The sequence below is a fragment of the Lissotriton vulgaris genome, chromosome 3_1, assembly GCF_964263255.1.
Source record: "Lissotriton vulgaris chromosome 3_1, aLisVul1.2, whole genome shotgun sequence".
NCBI classification, from domain to species: Eukaryota; Metazoa; Chordata; class Amphibia; order Caudata; family Salamandridae; genus Lissotriton; species Lissotriton vulgaris.
The window spans coordinates 1236302149-1236323597 of record NC_141689.1 but is presented as its reverse complement, the minus strand read 5'-3'; the positions used below and the strand labels follow the sequence as shown (position 1 = coordinate 1236323597).

Here is a 21449-nt window from a genome sequence, read left to right as displayed (position 1 = left end):
AGACATGCTCCTGGCTCTCCAACCGGAAAAAAACCAGGGGTGTCGCTACATTCACGACGAAGGTAAACCCTTCTCCAACTGCACGCGCTGCAACCCAGTCACTCAGACCTCAGCCAAACCTTGACTACAGTTAGGTCTTCTTAACTGCTGCTCCCTCCCTAAACACGCACATGAAATCAACCTGATGATACAAGATCAAGGCCTGGACGCACTGTTTCTCACTGAAACCTGGCTTTCTGACAGTTCTGACTCGGATATCATCATCGCCCTTCCCCCAGGCTACCTCATTCAAGCCCTGCACAGACCCAGAGGGAGAGGAGGGGGGTTGGCCATAATCTACAGAGAACACCTTATCTGTAGAACCAACAACGCCAACATTGAAGACTCCGAAAGTTGCCATTTTTCCATCCAAACCTCCCCGGCACACTCCCTCTCGGGACTACTAATTTACCGCCCTCCGGGTACTCCTGGGAAATTCCTTAATGCTGTCACTGAAACGGTATCACAACTAGCCTCCTCCGCTTCTAACTTTCTCATTGTAGGCGATCTTAATCTTCACTTCACAGACCCCACTGACCGGACCGCTTCCGACCTTCTTCTGGACCTTATGTCATTCAACATACGGCTGGTTAATAACGAACCCACCCACGATAAGGGACACCTCCTAGACCCCGTCCTCACCAATATCGCCAATATTACCACCAGCCCTCCCTTGCCTCTGCCATGGACCGATCACTTTCTAATCCCTATCTTTTGGGATTCACCTACTGTTCCCCCCAATCCGTGAAAATCCAGGTCACCGACAGACGGTGGCACAAGCTTGTACCAACCGAATGGGCCACCATTCTCTCAAACTCCATCCCTACGCTTTCCACCGATCCTGTTACGGCCGATAAACAGTTCAACTCCTGGATCACATCTTCTTTGGACATACTCCTCCCTAAAACCGGCACTCTCAAACATACCAAACGAGTGCCTCCTGCTCCGTGGTATACTCCAGAGCTTAAGTCTCTGCGACAGGAATGTAAGAGAACAGAACGTTCCTGGAGGAAGGATAAGTCCAAAGCAAACAAGGACGCCTATCTCACCTCCCTACTAACTTACAAAACTTCCATTGGCAAGACAAAAAGTTTATTCTTTCAGGAAAGAATAGAAAATTCAGTTTGCTCTAGCAAAGAATCTTTTATCATCCTGAAAGAACTCCTTAAGGTTCCAGACCCCGGACCGAGAAACCCCCCAGACCCCAAAGCAGACCAGGAAAAGTGCCATCAGCTAGCCAGCTTCTTCCAAGAAAAGATTCAAAAAATCCTCGACTCGATCCCTCCTACAAATCCGAGCGAGAAAAACGATCCCCCCGACACTCCTACCTCCCCCCGCCTATCCTCTTGGGGACAAATAACCACCGAAGAAGTCGAAAATACGCTAAAAACTATCAAAAGCGGATCTCCTAGGGACCCCGCCCCGCTACGGACCCTCAAGGAAGTAGCTCCCATCATCGTCCCTCCCCTCACCCATCTGATTAACGCCTCATTCCAACAGGGAGTCGTCCCCCCTAGCTGGAAAGCGGCAGATGTCAAAGCGCTATTAAAGAAACCCTCCTTGGACCCTGTGGACTTGGCCAACTATAGGCCAATCTCCCTTCTCCCCGGGACCAGCAAGATTGCTGAAAAACTGGCGAATAAGAAACTATCACAGTTTCTGGAATCCAATAACCGGCTAAAAAGCTCACAGACAGGTTTCCGCCCAGGGCAGGGCACTGACATCGCCCTCCTGGCGGCGGTGGAGGAGGCCAGAGCACTTTTAGACGAAGGAGGATCAGTGGCAGTGATCCTCCTCGACCTTAGCGCGGCCTTCGACACCGTCAACCACCAACTCCTTATCAAACGGCTCAAGAGGGTCGGTGTGGAAGGTACCGCTCTATCCTGGCTTTCGTCTTTTCTGGCCCAACGTTCCTTCCAGATCTGGGAGAATAACACCCGCTCCTCCGAAACACCCCTCCAATGTGGGGTGCCTCAGGGCTCCTCCCTGAGCCCCACATTGTTTAATATCTACATGTCCCCATTGGAGGAGGTTGTCACCCCGTTCGGAGTGAGCATCGTCAGCTATGCTGATGATACACAATTAGTTGTGTCCTTATCCCAACCTGCGGACTTATTCAACTGTCTGACGCAGATGCAAGGGTGGATGAACAATTCAGCCTTAAAACTGAATGGGTCAAAGACTGACATTCTCCTCCTTGGTCAGAAAGGACTCACCCTCCCCCAGAACATCTGGCCACCCTGTCTGGGCACCCCCCCGAACCAAAACAGGAAGTAAAAAGCCTGGGTGTGTGGATTGAAACCGATCTTTCGTTCACCACACAAGCAAAAAAAGTAGCCGGGACTTGCTTCGGGCTCCTGAAATCAATGAGAAAGATCCTGTCTTACTTCCTTTTACCTCACAAAAACTACTAATCCAAGGCCTGATACTTTCCAGGCTTGATTATAGCAACTCTATCTACTTGGGCGCCCCCGAGGCAACTCTGAACAAGTTACAGAGAATCCAAAATGTCGCTGCCCGGATCCTCACTAACACTCCTGCCAGAGCTTCTGCCAAACCCGCATTGAAGCTCCTTCACTGGCTCCCAGTGAGGGAACGAGTGAACTTCAAAGCCCTCTGCCTGGCACACAAACTGCTGCAAAATCAAGGCCCCCCTATTCTAAGAAAATTTATTAGACCTTACAAAGCCTCAAGATCCCTCCGATCGGACAAGGAGTCTCTTATCATCATCCCCAGATTCAAGAAAGCACGCTCGGGTGGAAGACGCTTCTCGGTCCACACCGCACGCCTCTGGAACGCACTCCCCCGCGACCTGAGAACAGAACTAAACTACTTATGTTTCAGGAAACGGCTGAAAACTCATCTTTTCCCCTAATTAACTCTGTCCTCCCTGAACTTTGTCTTCCCCCACCCCCCACCCCCCTCCTTGCCCCCGGACACGCAGACGTAGGGATCTTAGCGCTGGGATACCTCCGGGTGACTACGCGCTTTATAAAAAAATTTATTAATAATAATAATAATAATAATAATGAGATGATTTCTGTAGTTATTCTTTGGGGCACAGAGGAAATTTCAAGCATTGGAATTTGCTATTACATTTAAGGGACAGGTATATTGGTGTCTAACATATTCTGTAAATATGTGTGAGATCCTGAGCTGACAGGTCCTTCGAGCCCAACTCTAGATCAGCAGCAGCTTTAGCATGTCCAATTGAAGAGAGATGCAAATGTGGACGAAATAAGGAAATAGTCCTATGAATTAATAGAACCAAAGTACAGTTATCAGTTCTACCATCCCCGACAAATGATGCATATGTTCTGGCTTAAGGTTTCAGAGTGTTACAGGTGGTGTAGCAGCACCCCAGCAGATAGTTTTTTTTACCTATCTTGGTGTTGTACTCAGACACAAAACTACATGCTGTGGGTGTAACAGAATGTAAAGATATAATTTACCACTATTTGGAACTCAATCCTTTAGTATGCCTGATTGGTTACATTAAAGACTTTCCCAATAGATCCGGAAGCTCTTGGGACATCCTTTGCTGTTGCCAAAAGGCCATTTGCTCCTTCAAAGTAGAAATAAACACCTCCATTTCCTTCTATAGGGCTTAAATATGCAGCACTTGGTAATGATCTGGAACACTCTTACTCTAAAACAATCCCAACTGTGCCCACATCCAGGGATGTATGCTGGGCTATTTATGTTATCTATAAATTCAATGCACACATTGGAACCATACCTAGTTGATGGGCTAAAGCACTAATGACCTCTTTAGACAGGTGAGAATGAGAGGTTAACTATGTGGTATCTCCGGTATATATTGTTCTAATAGATGTAAGTAGGCAGTAGGGTCATGCTATTAGAATGGGTTGTGAAATTGAACTTGTTGTTTGGGTCATAAGTTTCACAGTAGTCTAACAATTTGGCTGAAGGTTTTTGAGCGGATATACATTGCGTGATAAATGCATATATCCTACAGCTTTCATGACATAATGTTCTGTTCTAACTCATCCATCTACTGCTTTAATTTATTTGACAAATGATGCCCAGATATAAAGAATTTTTAGATTGTGTTAAGTTACAATAGTACAAAATCACAATTTTTCATGTACAAATAGTGCTTGGATTTGAACTATTTGAAATGAAACAGACATGGTGAGTTCTTGTATTGGGGTTGGTTCTTCCGTTTCCATGACTTTAGCAGTCCGAAAAGACGGACTGATCTGCTGTCTCTAGCTAATGTAAGTTAAGTTAGCACCAGAACAGGGACCAGGACAGTGAGTGAAGTAGAAAAGATTCCTGGCCTCTGAAATAAGTGAAATGGGTGTCCACCGGCAACCACTGGCACAAATTAAGCGCTCTATAGTGTGAGGGACAATAACAGAGTGCACACCTGTCAAAGAATGAGAAAGCAAGCTTAAAGCATGAAGACTTTCTGGAGGAGGCAAATTAATTCATCATTGTGCAAAAGTAAGCCTGTCGCATTGTACATTTTTGAGTATTTACCTTATCTTTTCTCCTTATCATTTTAGGGCTATGAAGGTTCCCTTATAAAACTCACATCAAAGCAGGTAAGAATTGATTCAACATGAAGTGTTTCTTATCCCTCATTTTCATAAATGCCGTATGTTCGTTGAAGTTATATTATGTTGTATCACCTCATGTTATAGTTTGTTTGTGACGTTATCCTATACATATTTATATATTGAAGACTCTGCCATTTGCAGCTGCTACCGGTCTCGTGGTGATGCGGAGCGTGAAAACAACTTTTTACAAAAACCACTTACCTGGGCGGCCAGCCGCCTCTCCTCTGTCCTCTTCTTCCTGCTCTGGTCCTGCAGCAGGATACAGGAAGCAGGAGGGATCCCCATGCTCCCTATAGGCAATCATGATTGGTCTGAGGGCTGTGGATCGGCCCTCAGCCAGGGGAAAACAACACTTACAACGCAACTTTTACAACGCACTACCTTTACAACGAAACCTTTACAATGCAACATCCATTACAACGCAACCATTACAACGCATGTCACTACAACGCATACCACTACAACGCATGTCATTACAACGCAGTCATTACAATGCATACCATTACAACGCATACCTACACTATCCAGCACTTACTCTACTGTTGCACCCCCTGGAGTTAGAATAGTAATTTTTACCCCTACACTATCCAACACTTACCCTACTATTGCACCCCCTTGGAGTTAGAATAGTAAATGTTACCCCTACACTATCCAATACTTACCATACATGCAATGTAACGGTATGCGTTGTAAATGTAGTATGCGTTGTAGTGGAATGCATTGTAAAGGTAGTTTCAAAGAATTCGTTGTAACGGCATGCGTTGTAATGGAATGCGTTATAATGGATGTTGCGGTGTAAAAAATGCGTTGTAAAGGTATGCGGTGTAAAAGTATGTGTTGTAACGAAATACATCCTCAGCCAGGGGCTGGAGGGGTGGGCATGTTCTCCATGCAGGCTGTAATGCAGCCTGCATGGAGAATATGGGAAGGGCGCATGACTGTTTTGGATGGCCCGAGAGGGCTGACCAAACAGTCATGTGCACTTAGGAGTGGGCAAACCACTCCTCCCCTGCTCCTCTGTCCTCCGAGCAGCCCCGCTCGCACAGAAAGCTCCCACAGCAGAAGAAAACCTAAAATGCTAATAACGCAAGTTATTATCATTTTTTGTTTCCTGCTGCGGAGCAGTGAGACGACACTCTTCCACCTTAGCGGTGTAGCCGCCACTGTGTATTTGGTACTTCCTCGCCCTAGTTTCAAGAATTTCGTTTCAGCCCAGAGTCTGGTGCTGTCTGCGAGTTGCACTATGTAGGAGGCTGTTTTAAAATAGTTGATGTATTTTTGTTGATAAGTAGATCTAGGTTTGGGTGTGGCCAGAGGTCTAGTCAAAATGAGTATGTGCTAACTTGGTTAAATGGCTGGCACATTGCCAACACAAGTCGCTCTGTGTGTGTATTAACTGGAGGTATTAAATAAGTAGGTTTACTGAATAGCATACAAGTCGTTCCTGAGCCAGCTAAGTCGGAATGAAGAGTAAATCAAATTCCAAAGCAGCAAATATGATACAGTACGAAAACACTATCTTGTGTGACTTAGTAACTGGAGATGGTCTCGATATGCTGAAAACTTATCACTGCAACACAACAGCAGGAAAATATACATATTGGGCCTGATTCACAGAACTATCTTAAGACAAAATCCTAAACTTACTAACATTTTGGTATTCACAGAAGGCACTTACTCACTTTGGTATTCACAGAAGGCACTTATTCATCAATGAGTAAGTGCCTTCTGTGAATACCAAAATGAGTAAATGGTAGTAAGTTTAGGAGTTTGTCTTAAGTTAGTTCTGTGACTCGGCGGCCCTGAGTTTATATGTTTATGGAAAATTGCTCTGGTGTCAGGACAATCCAATTTTAGAATTCTCATTAACGCGCAGACTTTTTTTTAAGATATTTCGAAATTGCAATATTAAACACCTTTGAGTGACGTCATAGGGAATCCCCAACACTTTACGATATTTATATTATATGGAGCGTGTTGATTGGTGGTCTGTAATGTCTCTTGATTGTGTATACTTGAATACTAAAGGTCACAGGGATTAGTGCTGAAAGCTTGATGTAAATGTATACTGGAATTACACTCCCAGCGAGTCAAACTTTCAGTGCCGTTTACGGTTTCTCATGGGTATCTGCTGTCCTAGATTTATTTTGGGATCTTGGGCCACTGACACGTAAATCCGGACGCATTCGTTCAACTTTTACTCAAATGCATTTTAGCTTTTGCTTCTATGAGGTATTTATGTAAGACCTTAAAGCCGGAACGCATTTGGACGTTGTGCTGGAGCACTAAAGTTGATCCCAGACATCCATCATGGCTGACAGTTGTTTCACATTGATATTTATAGAACGCTGCCTGTGCAAGAAAGGAAGAGACACTTTAACCAGACTCTGGATACTTTAGTATATATGAAGCGAATACAACACTCATCTTGAGTAATGTGGAACATCCTGGAATGTTTGGCGGCTCAGGCCGTCCTACAGGGCTTTAATAGAAATATGTGAAACTGAAGAAGGACTTTGACTGGAAAACTATTGTACACGCATTCCTCTTTCCACAGGATAATATGCCGCCATGATGGTGAAGTACTTAGGATCTGTGTGGGATGCAACACAGCACCTCTATATTAGTGTTACTTTTTTGTTCAGGTGCAAGCATAATTCTTACTTTTTTTCTAATATAGCACTATTATATGTTGGTGGTAAATAACAACACGCTTACACACTTTTTAAAAATTTTATTTTGTATTTATTATTGGGCAGAAGAAACAGACACAAACATCATAATACAAGAGGAAAAGTGAAACATTTCATAATAGCCGATCTCATAATTCATTAGGCAATAAATAGCATAACTACATATTACATTTCACATTGTATATATCCATCATAACCTATATCCAAACATAAATTACCTGCAATCAAGATAAATAGGGACTTAGTTAAAATAAACACACCAGCAGCCGAAAAAGCCTACCATGCATATTTAATTTGCATGTGTAACCATAACATAACCCTCCCAAGTAGTCCTGAATCTACGAAGCGCCCCTACCCTTTTTGCGTATGCCTTTGCAAATTGATAGGTCTGATTCAGCTTAGTGAGCCACTGACCTATTGTAGGTATTGTCGGTGATCCCCAATTTTGCAGCACCAGGGATCTGACTACCGCTATGGCTAAAAAATACAATATTGCCAGTATTTTGGCAGCTGACTGCCTGTGTCAGAGAACCCAAATAAAACCAGTGGCAATGAGGGTAGGATAACCAGAGACATGCAACAACTAATGAACCTAAACACCTCCTCCCAAAAATGTTGCAATTCTGACATTTAAAAAATATATTAATCCACTCTCCTGCCCCAGTCAAACTGCATCTAAAACACTGGATAGGAATTGATAGGAACCATTTGTTTAATCTGAGGGAAGTGTAATAGACCAACCATCTGACAAGAAAGACATTCTTTTAAAGTTGACCACCCTCAATGCTTTATTCCCAAATTCACACACTAGCTGCCATTCCTGAGTGTTAAACCGACAGTTAGTTTCCTGAGCAATTTTAGGAAGCATTTCCAAAATGAGCCTCTTGTTCGTACCCTGGCGCAGTAACTGATACCAGTTTCCAACACCTCTCAAACTATTCTCACAGGACGCTTTTAGAATAGTTCTCTCTCTCTCTCGCTAATCATTGTGTAGTTGTTTTTAATAAAGCATGTTATTTGTCTAAAACTTAGCCACTAGTCTTGGCTATGGGGCTCCGATTGCAATACAAATGATTCCCATGTTATCAAATAGGTACCGTTATAAAAAATCACCTAGCTTCCAAACCCTAGATTGTTATAGGACTGCAGTACCCTTTGAAAAAACTGGAGACCCCATACCTCACAGTCTTGAAGAGAAGTGTATGCGTGGCATGCTGGAACATTATAGGTTTTATAGAACTGTTGAGTATGTGTTGCAATTACATTTACGACCTTATATCGTGTTTTCTTGGGTAATGTAGTGCACAGAAATGCTGGTAGCTTAATTGCGCTTTCTGTTAACATAAGATTTAATATAAAATTATCAAATTTAGAGGAGGGAGCTGTTAGTTGAGTTAGTAGACTAGCTAATGCAGCTTGATAATAGGTCGAAAAGTGGGGTAGTGCTAGAGCCCTCCCGCTCTACATCTAGCTGAAGAATGTATAGTTTAACTCAATGATTCTTTTTACCCATATAAACTCACACATGACTTTATCCACTTCCTTAAAATATTAAATTGGTATTTTTAAAGGAAGATTTGAAAACAGAAATAACAACCGAGGGAGTATAGACATTTTTACAAAGGAAACTCGGCCTACTAAGGACAGAGGCAATAACGACCATCAATCTAGAAGATTTTTTTATGTTAGAGAGTGTATACTCCCATTGTTTAACTGAGTATAATCGGCTGTAACATAGAAGCCTAAATATCTTTTTCGTCTTGATGGCAAGAATGTCAGTCCTTTGGGAAGCTGATTCTCGGCCTAGTTAAATAAAAGGTACTCGGTTTTGGCCCGGTTGACTTTATATCCCCTCAACGCTGTTAATGCCTGGATTTTCCTCAGCGCGGCCCGAATATTTGACTTATCTGGATTCAGATATAAAATCATGTCATCAGCAAACAGCTTAATTTTTGCCATTCCTGATAGTGGGGCCGAGATTGATGGATTAGAGCGGATCTTTACCGCCAACGGCTCGATAAAAAGAGCGAATAAAAGGGTAGACTTAAACACTTTTTAACCATAGTTTTATATAAAAGCAGATTTGTGTCAGTGAGTGATTAAATGTGATAATAATGGTTGTGCGGATGGAAGCAGATGGAGTACAGTTGAGGTGCAACAGCACCATACCACACAATCGTAATATCCGATTAAAATTGCAAGAATTATGGATTTTTTGCTGTGCTGTTTTTGTTTTGCATTACTATGCTAGAATTTTGCGGTGTATTTTGTTATTGTGTTATTCTGTTTGCTGGTGCAATGTGTTCTGTTGTCTCGTGCCATTTTTGTTGTGTTGTTGTATTATTGTATTTTGGTATTTGCTAATCTTTAATTGTGTTACATCTCCATTTATGGACTGCACAAATCCAGCTGATTTACCATCCAAGAGCAGCAACTTCTATCAAAGCTCCCAGGGGCGGCTCTAGGCTCATGGTGGCCCTGGGCAGGGAGCATAGGTAGGGGGCCCCGGAAGAGGGGGTTCGGGCGGGGCGGATCGCGGAGGTCAGTAAAGAGGGGGGGTCAGGGTGTTTTGGAAGTGGAACAGAGCCGGAGGCCGCCAAATCCCTGCCAGGGGCGGCCACCAAATATGTATCCATCCTCAGAGGATTATTTTATTGAGGATGTATATTGGCGTGGTGGCCCCTGGGGTTTAGTGGCCCTGTGAAGGCGCACAGCTTGCACACGCCTAAGGCCGCCCCTGAAGCTTCACTGGAAAACGCCTATTTACTAATTTCAGCCTTGTAAGACACCAACCAGCCCAAAGCAACGCCATATATCATGCGTTAGTTAACATTTCCACCGCTTCCTTTATATGATCTGCCCCCATTCTGTTTTTAAAACCAAATAAAAAGAAATTAAAATAAAAACAATAACGTGTAAAAAAACTTTGTAAGCATGGTGGCCTCTTTTCATGCCTGTTTGAAAAGTAAACTCGTCATGCTGAAAACAACTTGCCAAATAAATCAGAAGCCATGCTACGTACGTATGAAACAACACAGGCTGGAATACATTGTTTCGCTACCTCGGCTTTGCAATGGAAGTAACCGGCAGAATAAGGGGGGGGGGGCTGCTATGTAGAAGAAGCCATTCATTTTTGTACTATTAGTGCTAGCAAACATTTTAATGAATCTCAATTAACAGTGTTAAATAGCAGCATAAAAAGACCATTCATATATTTTTAGCACCTCATCTTTAAATGTCTGTAAATCATGCCATTTAGTCATGAGCGCCATATATCTGACCCTACATCATCAATCCATAAACCCATTTTTTACAGCCGATTGGCCATTCTCCATGACCAAAGCTGTTAATGCCTTTTAAAATATCATTCTAATAGAGGTCAAAGGTTTCATTATCTTACAAACATCTTCTTAACAAAGCACGATAGACTTTTAAAGAAGTCCTCTTAATTTGAGAAATGTTGTCCTGGTCATAGATTCACCAAAATAGCAAGGATGTCAGAAGTGACATCACGCACCCTCAGGCCCCCAGTGGCAAGTGTAATCCCTTGCCCTTGCCTTAGCCTCTTGTTGGCCGCTGGGCAAGGGTAAGGAGTGGGAAATATAGAATGCAAAGAAGGCTCCAAAAATCCAGCTTACTTTCGATGCTGTCCCTGCTTTCATGACACCCTACACACACCAGGGGTAGAAATAGCAGAAGTGAACACAGCAAATGTAAATGTCATGGTACTTATAAAGCGCATTGTCACCAGACGGTCACCTGGCACTGATACTCATACCGCTGTGGAACCCCTCCTGGCTTTCCCTGTGAAGTGTCCACTCCTGGGCACCCCCAGGATGAAGCCAGGCATCCTTAGCGCTGTTGGGGCCGGTGTGGAGGCAAAGCAAGCTATTGCCCAGAGTTGCAGCATGGGGCCCGTGATTAGAATAGGCACCGAGGCAAGAATTAACAGGTCCGAGGAAATTGAGCCCGAGACCCCACCGAGGTAGGAATCGAACCCTGGTCCCTGGCCAGAACTCTGCATCAGGGTCTGCCACTCTAACCATTGAGCCACACTCCTCCACTGATATCCATGGCTACCTCTGATTAATATACAGGAAAGTAGTCAGAATGGTTTCCCAATAGCCAGTGATCTTGGGGCAAGCAGATCAGCAAATGTGCATCTCATATATGCTTACGTGGCCCAGAGTTTAAATTGACAAATGTCTAGATGGGAAATAGCAGATTCAGCTAATTGAAACATTCGATTTCTTATTTGTCCCTGGTGGTTTTCATAATCGAATCCCATTTCCATTTGAGGACGTAAATGTAACTTTAAAAATGTAACAGGAGGTTCATACGTATTTTAAAGTGTTTACAAAAAAGTTTCACGTAGTATTCCCAACCAGAGAGAATCGCTCCCAAGAACTTTCTTTTTAGAAAAGAATGATAGATGACTCTGCTTGTATTCACTGATCCTTTCTGGTGATTTAAGTCTGAGCAGAATTGCAGGTGAGCTTTGTTTATGTATGGACTCACCCTTGACCTCAGTGGTTGGTTGCCCTCAGCAGACTTAAAGTGATACAGCAAACATGCCTTTCTTCCCCGACTAGTAATACACGGTGATTCATGCTTTTGTTTCCTTAGCCCGTGGGGTTTGTCAGTTTTGACAGTCGCTCTGAAGCAGAAGCAGCGAAGAATGCTTTGAATGTAAGTATTCAATTTTGCTCTCAAGAATGCTTGATACTGTGATCTTATCTTGCACTGTGATTCTAGTTGTCTGTGTCACTGTTTCCTTGAGGTTTCAAAGATGTGTTTATTTTTTGTAACACGGCGCCATTTTATAGCCATCTTGTTGTATGTTACAGTTCACAGCAGCAGGAGTTCTACAGTCATTTCACTAATCATTTGTGCATTCTGTGTATTGTATTTTATTAAGTATAAGTCATGATATCAATCATATATGTTCTTTTAATCTTTTATACTTGATGACATTTTTAGTAATTTTTTGTAAGATTTTAATTAATCAAACAAATAAATAAAATTAGAAATTTGTGTGGAACATTTATGCATTTGTGAGGTACTGTAAATAACAAGGACCCCCTGTTCAGAAACTTAATTCACAGTACAGGGAAATAAACAGTGTAAACAAATTGGCTAATAATCAACATACATCAGGGAAGAAAAGTAAAAAAGACACCAAACCAATAATTAAAAAAGTCTGAAATTTCATTTAATTAATCCACCAAAAATCCATATTTAAAAACAATTGATAAAATACAGAAATAATACACAGTAAATTTGTTAAAAACAACTAACTAATGCAGTATTCAATACATCCCATACAGAATTATTTTTGTAACATAACATCTATTTTGTGGCAAACAGGTAGTATTGTTCGACGCGCGTTTTGGCGTTGTTTAGAACGCCTTCTTCAGGAACCACAATGTTATCTGAAAGATATATTAATACAATAAAAAAACAGGGATCAATTTATTGTACAAAGATATACAAAAGTTTTTTTCTACACAAATACAAATTTCTCAATTAATTAAGGTGTCTAGATTACTATAGCTCCCTGCTTGTACAGCAGAATATTACTGTACAAGGAACAAACTAACAAACTATTTTTTGAGCAGCAAAAAATTCCAACAAAAAGAGAACAGAAATAAAGTCAGTATGAAAAGCTAGATAGCTCTCAGAGATGTCGCAAAAGTGCAGTACATGGGCTCTGTCGGTAAATGTATAGATGACCCATGAGGCTAAGGGTTTCTTTAAGATTTTTTAGACTATTGGTAGTAATTCCTCATATCAATCCTACAGTTCACTTACCAAAAAGATAGGAAGTAGTAAATGCAGAGGATATAGCCCATATCGATCAAAGTCTTGAAGAAACAGTATAAGTTTCTATTAAGAACACATAATGGTGAAAAAATGTATTAGAATAAAATAACTGATAAGGGTATCAACAAGTGAACAAAGGAGCGGTTTATAGTCTCAGTGTCAAGGTGTATTTAACTGGTATGTGGGGGTATCAGCCAGTACTCTGTATTATGCTACAATGATCTTAATCAAACGCATTCATGTGCTATCTGGAATGAGCGAGCCTAGCTGCCTGAGCTTCACAATAATATGATATAGAGGAACAGATGAGAAAAAACTTTACCTAGTATTTCATGTTTTATAGTTCTATATTCTGGCGGAGCACCATAATGTCAACTGAAAATATCCGTCTTAATATCGAATCCAATATAGCTACAACAATATGAAGGAAGGTAGGTCAAAGAGCTTACCAGGACGGTCAGAAAATGACTTTTGTAATGTGGATGGCTTCTTATGCAACTAGCCTGGATAGATGATGTGTCTATCTAGCATGTAATGCCTCCATATTCAGTTTCTAGAAATGGATGAACAATACTGCAGTATTATTAATGGCACAGTATTAAGTAACCAAGTCCTAAACATTTAGATGGATATACATAATGCACCTAATAGTCGTTCCTAAGTAACATATTTGATGTTGTTAATAAAGGCTCCTGATTAAAGTGCAAGGCAGTTCATGTCTTGGGAATTTACTAATTAAAATCTCAAATTAGCGTTCTCTAATCTATTTTATAAAGTTCTTTGTTCTACCAAGTAGCTAAAGATCCTATATGCCAAGCTTACCGGAAAAAACTGCTAGCTGTACTCTCGTAGCGTGAGTAATAAGGCCGGTAAATTAGGTGTTCGTAGATAAAATGGTATATCCGTCAGACTGTGAAATAAACACATATAGGGAAAACGCCTTAATAGACGCAATGTAACCATGTAGAAAGTTAGCCAGTTATAAATGAGTGGCAATCCGTGCGTTGTCTTACCGGGATTAAAAATGCAGGCTTCCTACAGGGCGGTTCGTAATTCTTTTACTAGAAGGGGAATGCCGCTTTCGGTATGTCAGAGGTGCCGTTAGCACTCGGAATAGGAAGGATAATTCCTGTTCTCTCTGTGTGAGACAAAGGAATTATTTTAAATGAAAGAAAAGGAGCATTCTAACAATAATGATGATACTAATAATGATTATCATTATTAGTATCATCATTATTATTAATGTTATTTTGCTGTTTGCCCTGTTATCTAATTTGCCCTCGAGAAGTTGGGGTAACATTTACCACCCGGCGGGGTTACTGGAGTGTAACCCGACACAATCGGACCTCCATCACCTGCCGCCCGGTTCTCTCATTCCTTGCCCTGTAAGCCCGTTAGCTCTCATAGCTTCTTTTATCACGTCCACATACTGGTTGGTGCAATATTTACACTTTGTCGCACCCGTGGGACGGCCCAAATAAAACTCCCCCACACCCACGTGGTATACATGGGTGTGTTTTTTTCCAACATTTAGATGAATATACCTTTAATGGGGCGTAACCTTCCTCCACCTACGTCACCATTTTATCGCACACAGGTGTATTCAAATACACCCGCCAACGCATACATCGAGTTATCCATTTTACACAACGGCTGCGGGACGCCAGCAGTCTGTTTCAGCGCGGGTCCCGCAGGTTGCAGTTAACGGATATATCCATACCGTTAAGGTAAGAAGCTCGCTGCTTCACTCACTCTGCTCATTTTTAGCGCCGAGGTGGCATTGTTAGAATGCTCCTTTTCTTTCATTTAAAATAATTCCTTTGTCTCACACAGAGAGAACAGGAATTATCCTTCCTATTCCGAGTGCTAACGGCACCTCTGACATACCGAAAGCGGCATTCCCCTTCTAGTAAAAGAATTACGAACCGCCCTGTAGGAAGCCTGCATTTTTAATCCCGGTAAGACAACGCACGGATTGCCACTCATTTATAACTGGCTAACTTTCTACATGGTTACATTGCGTCTATTAAGGCGTTTTCCCTATATGTGTTTATTTCACAGTCTGACGGATATACCATTTTATCTACGAACACCTAATTTACCGGCCTTATTACTCACGCTACGAGAGTACAGCTAGCAGTTTTTTCCGGTAAGCTTGGCATATAGGATCTTTAGCTACTTGGTAGAACAAAGAACTTTATAAAATAGATTAGAGAACGCTAATTTGAGATTTTAATTAGTAAATTCCCAAGACATGAACTGCCTTGCACTTTAATCAGGAGCCTTTATTAACAACATCAAATATGTTACTTAGGAACGACTATTAGGTGCATTATGTATATCCATCTAAATGTTTAGGACTTGGTTACTTAATACTGTGCCATTAATAATACTGCAGTATTGTTCATCCATTTCTAGAAACTGAATATGGAGGCATTACATGCTAGATAGACACATCATCTATCCAGGCTAGTTGCATAAGAAGCCATCCACATTACAAAAGTCATTTTCTGACCGTCCTGGTAAGCTCTTTGACCTACCTTCCTTCATATTGTTGTAGCTATATTGGATTCGATATTAAGACGGATATTTTCAGTTGACATTATGGTGCTCCGCCAGAATATAGAACTATAAAACATGAAATACTAGGTAAAGTTTTTTCTCATCTGTTCCTCTATATCATATTATTGTGAAGCTCAGGCAGCTAGGCTCGCTCATTCCAGATAACACATGAATGCGTTTGATTAAGATCATTGTAGCATAATACAGAGTACTGGCTGATACCCCCACATACCAGTTAAATACACCTTGACACTGTGACTATAAACCGCTCCTTTGTTCACTTGTTGATACCCATATCAGTTATTTTATTCTAATACATTTTTTCACCATTATGTGTTCTTAATAGAAACTTATACTGTTTCTTCAAGACTTTGATCGATATGGGCTATATCCTCTGCATTTACTACTTCCTATCTTTTTGGTAAGTGAACTGTAGGATTGATATGAGGAATTACTACCAATAGTCTAAACATCTTAAAGAAACCCTTAGCCTCATGGGTCATCTATACATTTACCGACAGAGCCCATGTACTGCACTTTTGCGACATCTCTGAGAGCTATCTAGCTTTTCATACTGACTTTATTTCTGTTCTCTTTTTGTTGGAATTTTTTGCTGCTCAAAAAATAGTTTGTTAGTTTGTTCCTTGTACAGTAATATTCTGCTGTACAAGCAGGGAGCTATAGTAATCTAGACACCTTAATTAATTGAGAAATTTGTATTTGTGTAGAAAAAAACTTTTGTATATCTTTGTACAATAAATTGATCCCTGTTTTTCTATTGTATTAATATATCTTTCAGATAACATTGTGGTTCCTGAAGAAGGCGTTCTAAACAACGCCGAAACGCGCGTCGAACAATACTACCTGTTTGCCACAAAATAGATGTTATGTTACAAAAATAATTCTGTATGGGATGTATTGAATACTGCATTAGTTAGTTGTTTTTAACAAATTTACTGTGTATTATTTCTGTATTTTATTAATTGTTTTTAAATATGGATTTTTGGTGGATTAATTAAATGAAATTTCAGACTTTTTTAATTATTGGTTTGGTGTCTTTTTTACTTTTCTTCCCTGATGTATGTTGATTATTAGCCAATTTGTTTACACTGCATTTGTGAGGTAGTCATTGACGTCATTTTAGGGGTCGCACCTGCGACCCGGTCTTGCTCCTTCTACCCCTGGCACTGCTTTTGCGACCCCTGGCTTCAGAGGTGCCAAAATCAGTGTCTGGAACTTAGGGCAGTTCTTCCTAATGGATGCTGGTTGGAGCTCCGCTTGCCTGGTTTCTGTCATTTTTTTTATTATACAAATAGTAAATAGTATTATTTACTATCTGCGTAATAAAAATGGAGCACATCAGCTGGAATATGACCCTATCTGGAAGCTAAGGTATGTAAAAAATGCTGGTAAATGTATGTTGTATGCATACTTGCTGGAGGGAGTTCGTTTATGTGTGTGAGTGCATGAATGTGTTAGTATGTGTAAGCATGTGTGTGAGTCAAAGTAAAGGTCAAATTGCTTGCTATGTCACTTCCGCTACCCCAGGCATTTTGGTGAATTGACTTCCATGGAGGTAATACTCCTTCACATACTCACAGGTGCCTTTGTGAATTTACTCCACTGTATTTTGGTTCTACACCATAAAAGGAAAAAAAATAATTAGCAAAATATGAATCAACTGGAGGATTAAAGAGTTAAGAAGAACTGAGTACTGGAAAGAAAACTACAGTCTATAGAATAACCACCAATTAATATGAATACATTAAGAACAGTAGGAATACATGAATTCACCTTGTTATTACATGTCTTTCTCTGTTATCAACAATAATCGTTTGCTGCTTCTTTCATTTTGGGTTTAAAAACCACATTTTTTAGCAAAATTTTACTGAATTACACAAAATGTGTGGGGTGAGGGTTGCAGATACAGGCATGACATTTTTACAAATTAGCACATCTCGCTTAATCGCTGTGCAAGAGACCAGCAGGAGACTGATTTGAGTGTAAAATGCCTTCCGTAGAGACATTTTCTGCTCAAACCCATCTCCCACAAGCCAAAAATAGTGCATGGTTGCATAGGGCAAAAGTTCGGAAATTTTGTCTAGAGTGAATTGTATGAATTTTGCATAATACAAAATTTGCCAAATTCACAAGCGCAATTTTAATTTCTTATGGATCTATTTCGAGTGCTGTTCATTGAACTTCATAACGACAAATCAAAGAAAACTCAAAGTAACTGCAGTGAGGGGTGTAGCTATTTTCTTTTGAGATACGGTATATCTCAAATAAATGAAACTAGTGCAATATGTCAACTAGAGCTTCAAACATGGTAATATTTTGACAAATATGGGTTTGGTCCTCATTAACCATTAATTAAACAACAGGGGGTGGTGATGGACAGAGTTTCTGAATTAAGCAGAATACTCTCACCCAGTCAAGAGATCAGGGCTTAATCCATCACCGTTTTTTAGCTCACTGCACCATCCCAGCTCAGAACCTGGCTATATGCAAATTAGTCTGTTCCTGGGCCAGTGCATCATGGGAACAGGGCAAACCAAACTACCAAGCCAATTCTTTCACTGGGAAGGAAACAAGCGTCCGGGGACCGGTTTCTGGCATTTCAGCCGTCTTCGGCCCGGCTTGCTTGAATCCTGATGGTGCAATGAGCAAGGGACTCACGTCTGAGTATACCCTTCCACGCTTATGGTGGACAAAATAATCAAACAACCATTACGCATCAACCAATTGTGACATAATGTTATTCTTGTGTAAACATTTCCTACTATTCTTTGTGCTTATTTTGTCAAAATATATCAGTTTCCCATGTCAGTTAAACTAGATAGTCCCATTTCAAAAGGTTTTTGGCACATTTGAAAGCAATTTAGGTTTGCAGTTTGCAGACTAAGCCATTTCTGAGGTCAAAATCTCATTCCTAAAACGCTGAATCAGGAATGGTTGGATTATGCGAGCAAACTCTACCAGAAAAGGTTGGTGAATACAAGCTTGCACGTTTATGGCATTCACCAAACGTTTGCAGACAGCTCCCCATTCCAAATATACGTGTGCATTTTCTCCTGTCAAATGTAGGAATAAATGCTTTTTCATGTTGAGTTTGGGGAGGGAACAGCTTTAAAGTTGCTGAGGGAGTCAAACGAAAGGGTTTTCCCCTAAGAAAAAATGATTTCCCTATGGAGGAAAAAACTTTTAAAAGCCAAATGCACTTTTGTTTTATGCAGCTCCATATGTAAAGGTGCACCTGCTATGTGTGGAAATATTTTCATGTGGGAGAATACCTGGAAATCTGCAAAAGCTGTAGAAACACAGCTGTGCACCTCAACGTATACAAGACTTCAAGAAATGCCAGACAATAACTCCATGCATAAGCCTACTGTAAAGTTCCAACGTTTTTCCTAGGCAATTTTGTGGGATCATCCTAGGCCGTGTGATTCCTTACCAAAGACTAATACCCATTGCATCCAAGCTCCCCTCTTCTGTGAGGGCCAAAGTTTCCTCTTTGAAAGGGAAGATGGTGATAAGACATTTTTGTAGGGGATTTTCGAGCAATTCATTTTATTAGGCATTGGTAGTGATGTGTGTTGTGTATGTTAAAATTCTTCATCCACTGCCTCCATTAATAACCAGTTAAAAAAGGCATACCCACAGCTATCTGACTTAATAAAAAAAACTTGTTTACAAGTTTTTTGGGTCAAATATTTTTTATTCGATTGTAGTAAGGTGCTCGGCTTGAAACATTTTGCCAGAATTCTTAACAATCTTTAGGACGCTGTCTGCAAAATCAGTAGCCCACCTGTTAACCACACATATCCCAGCTCCATCAGACGCATTTTGATGTCATACATCTCTCTCCACAAAATCACATCTACCTGTGTCGCTAAGATAGCCTCATTACAGCATTGATATTGATGCTTTGTTTTACAGCCCCAGGCAAGTGTTGTCTTCATATTTGAATATCCATTATTTTTATTAATAACATATTTGTTGCTTCCTCTTTGGGTTTCTGGCACAAAAACATGACTTTAACCTCATCGCTGCTGTTGATATTTTCCCCCTGTGCTGGGCCCCAATGATAATGGGTGTGGTTGTGACGGAACCATTCCGTCATCAGCACAGCTCAACCGTGTCTGATGACGGAATGGTTCCGTCACCAGCATCGAAGGGGTTAACAGTCAGAAGCCTAATGTGGTGGTTCTGATGCTGTTTCCATGGTAAATGCTGTTTATGTACAAGGTTGTTAGCCTTGTGCCGGACGCCCAAACTGGAGGACCAGTGGCTCATGCTTCGTCTTGTCTCTACCCTTTGACCTGTCTGGCTTGGGCGACCCTGCCAGGATACTAAGCTCCATCTCCATTGCCCTCCAAATGACTGAGACAGGCGAGCTCCTTGATCACTTCGAGGTGGCGATCCTCCGACAGGTGAATATAGCGGCATGATTGTCATTGCTGTGGTGGAGGATCTGTCTCCGTCACAATGGTGGCTTGGCAGCCGGGTTCCCAAACATCTAATTAAGCCATTAATTCCCAAATGTGGTGTATCACAGGCTTTCATTAATGCTTTGTCAAGGCTTGGTTGATGTATGGGTACCACCTGCCTGCTAACCATCTGGAATGGAGGCCAGGTACAACACCAATGTGGCCTAACTCATAAATAATTTTCAGCTAGGCAGTGTGCACTTGCATGGGTGAGGACTTACCCAGAGCGCCTGATTGCTATGTGGAGAAGTGTGGCTCAATGGTTAGAGGAGGCAGACCATGAAGCAGAGGTCAGACCAGGGTTCAATTCCCGATGTGGCAGGGTCTTGAGCCCAAAAATGTCCACGGACTCGATAATTCTCGCTTCGGTACCTGCTCGAATCACGGGTTCACACTCTGCAACTCCAGGCAATAGCTTGCTTAATCTCCACTATGGCCCCCTGCGGTGCGATGCCTGGCTTTCACCTTGGGGGTGCCCAGTATGGGTTATCTCACAGGGAAAAAGCAGGACGGGTTCCCAAAGCAAGCGCTTAGAGACCGTTGGTGATAATGCGCTATATAAATTACATTTACATTTGCAATGCTGTATCCTTCACTGGAAAAGTAATAGCAGAATTTTCTACTTCAGTTAATCTGATTTTACATTTCCTGGACACATTTCCTGGACAGCACTAAGGTTTTCATTTAACTCAATTTTGCCGACCTCCTAAAGCTTTACCAGCTGCTTGATTTGTTGTCATTGTACATTCTGTCGGGTTTCCCATCCTCTGTAGTTCAAAAGAGTTTTAATGCTCAGCTTATCTTTCCCCATGCTTGCACACCATTATCTTTGAGACCTTTATTTACATTGAAATTTCACTTTAGCTAGACAAATACCTAAGGCTAAGCTTTTTGACTCAAACAGTATTTGTCCCTTCGGCATGAAATGATGTCTTATTTTATAGCTTTCTCAAATGTGTTACTCAAGTTATGACAAACTAAATCCCTCCTCCCCAACCCCGACACACAGGATTGTAAACATTGTTTGATAGACTGCATGACGTAATTTGGTTGTAAAGAGAGTTCTTAATAAATGCAAATCTTCAAAGGAATTTTGTTGTTAAGGAACAGTTCTTTCAACTAGCTATTGCAGGTGCAGTAAATATCTGTTCACCTTGAAGGCGCTGGATTTGGGTACTCAAGGACCAGGTAGCGCGTATACCTACCATCTCCATGCATAGGCTGAGGCAGTAATATCTCTTTAGAACACTTCAGTG

The 21449-nt window shown here is 41.3% G+C and overlaps 1 protein-coding gene across 2 annotated transcripts in view; it reads left to right on the top strand.

Moving 5' to 3' along the window:
- RBPMS (RNA binding protein, mRNA processing factor) overlaps nt 1-21449 on the top strand; it is a 678829-nt gene that overhangs the window by 291925 nt on the left and 365455 nt on the right. For both annotated transcript variants that reach the window (XM_086961708.1, XM_086961707.1), the window contains exons 3-4: nt 4572-4610; nt 11945-12007. In XM_086961708.1, coding sequence (XP_086817834.1) covers nt 4572-4610; nt 11945-12007 — 102 coding nt within the window. The remainder of the gene's footprint in view (nt 1-4571; nt 4611-11944; nt 12008-21449) is intronic.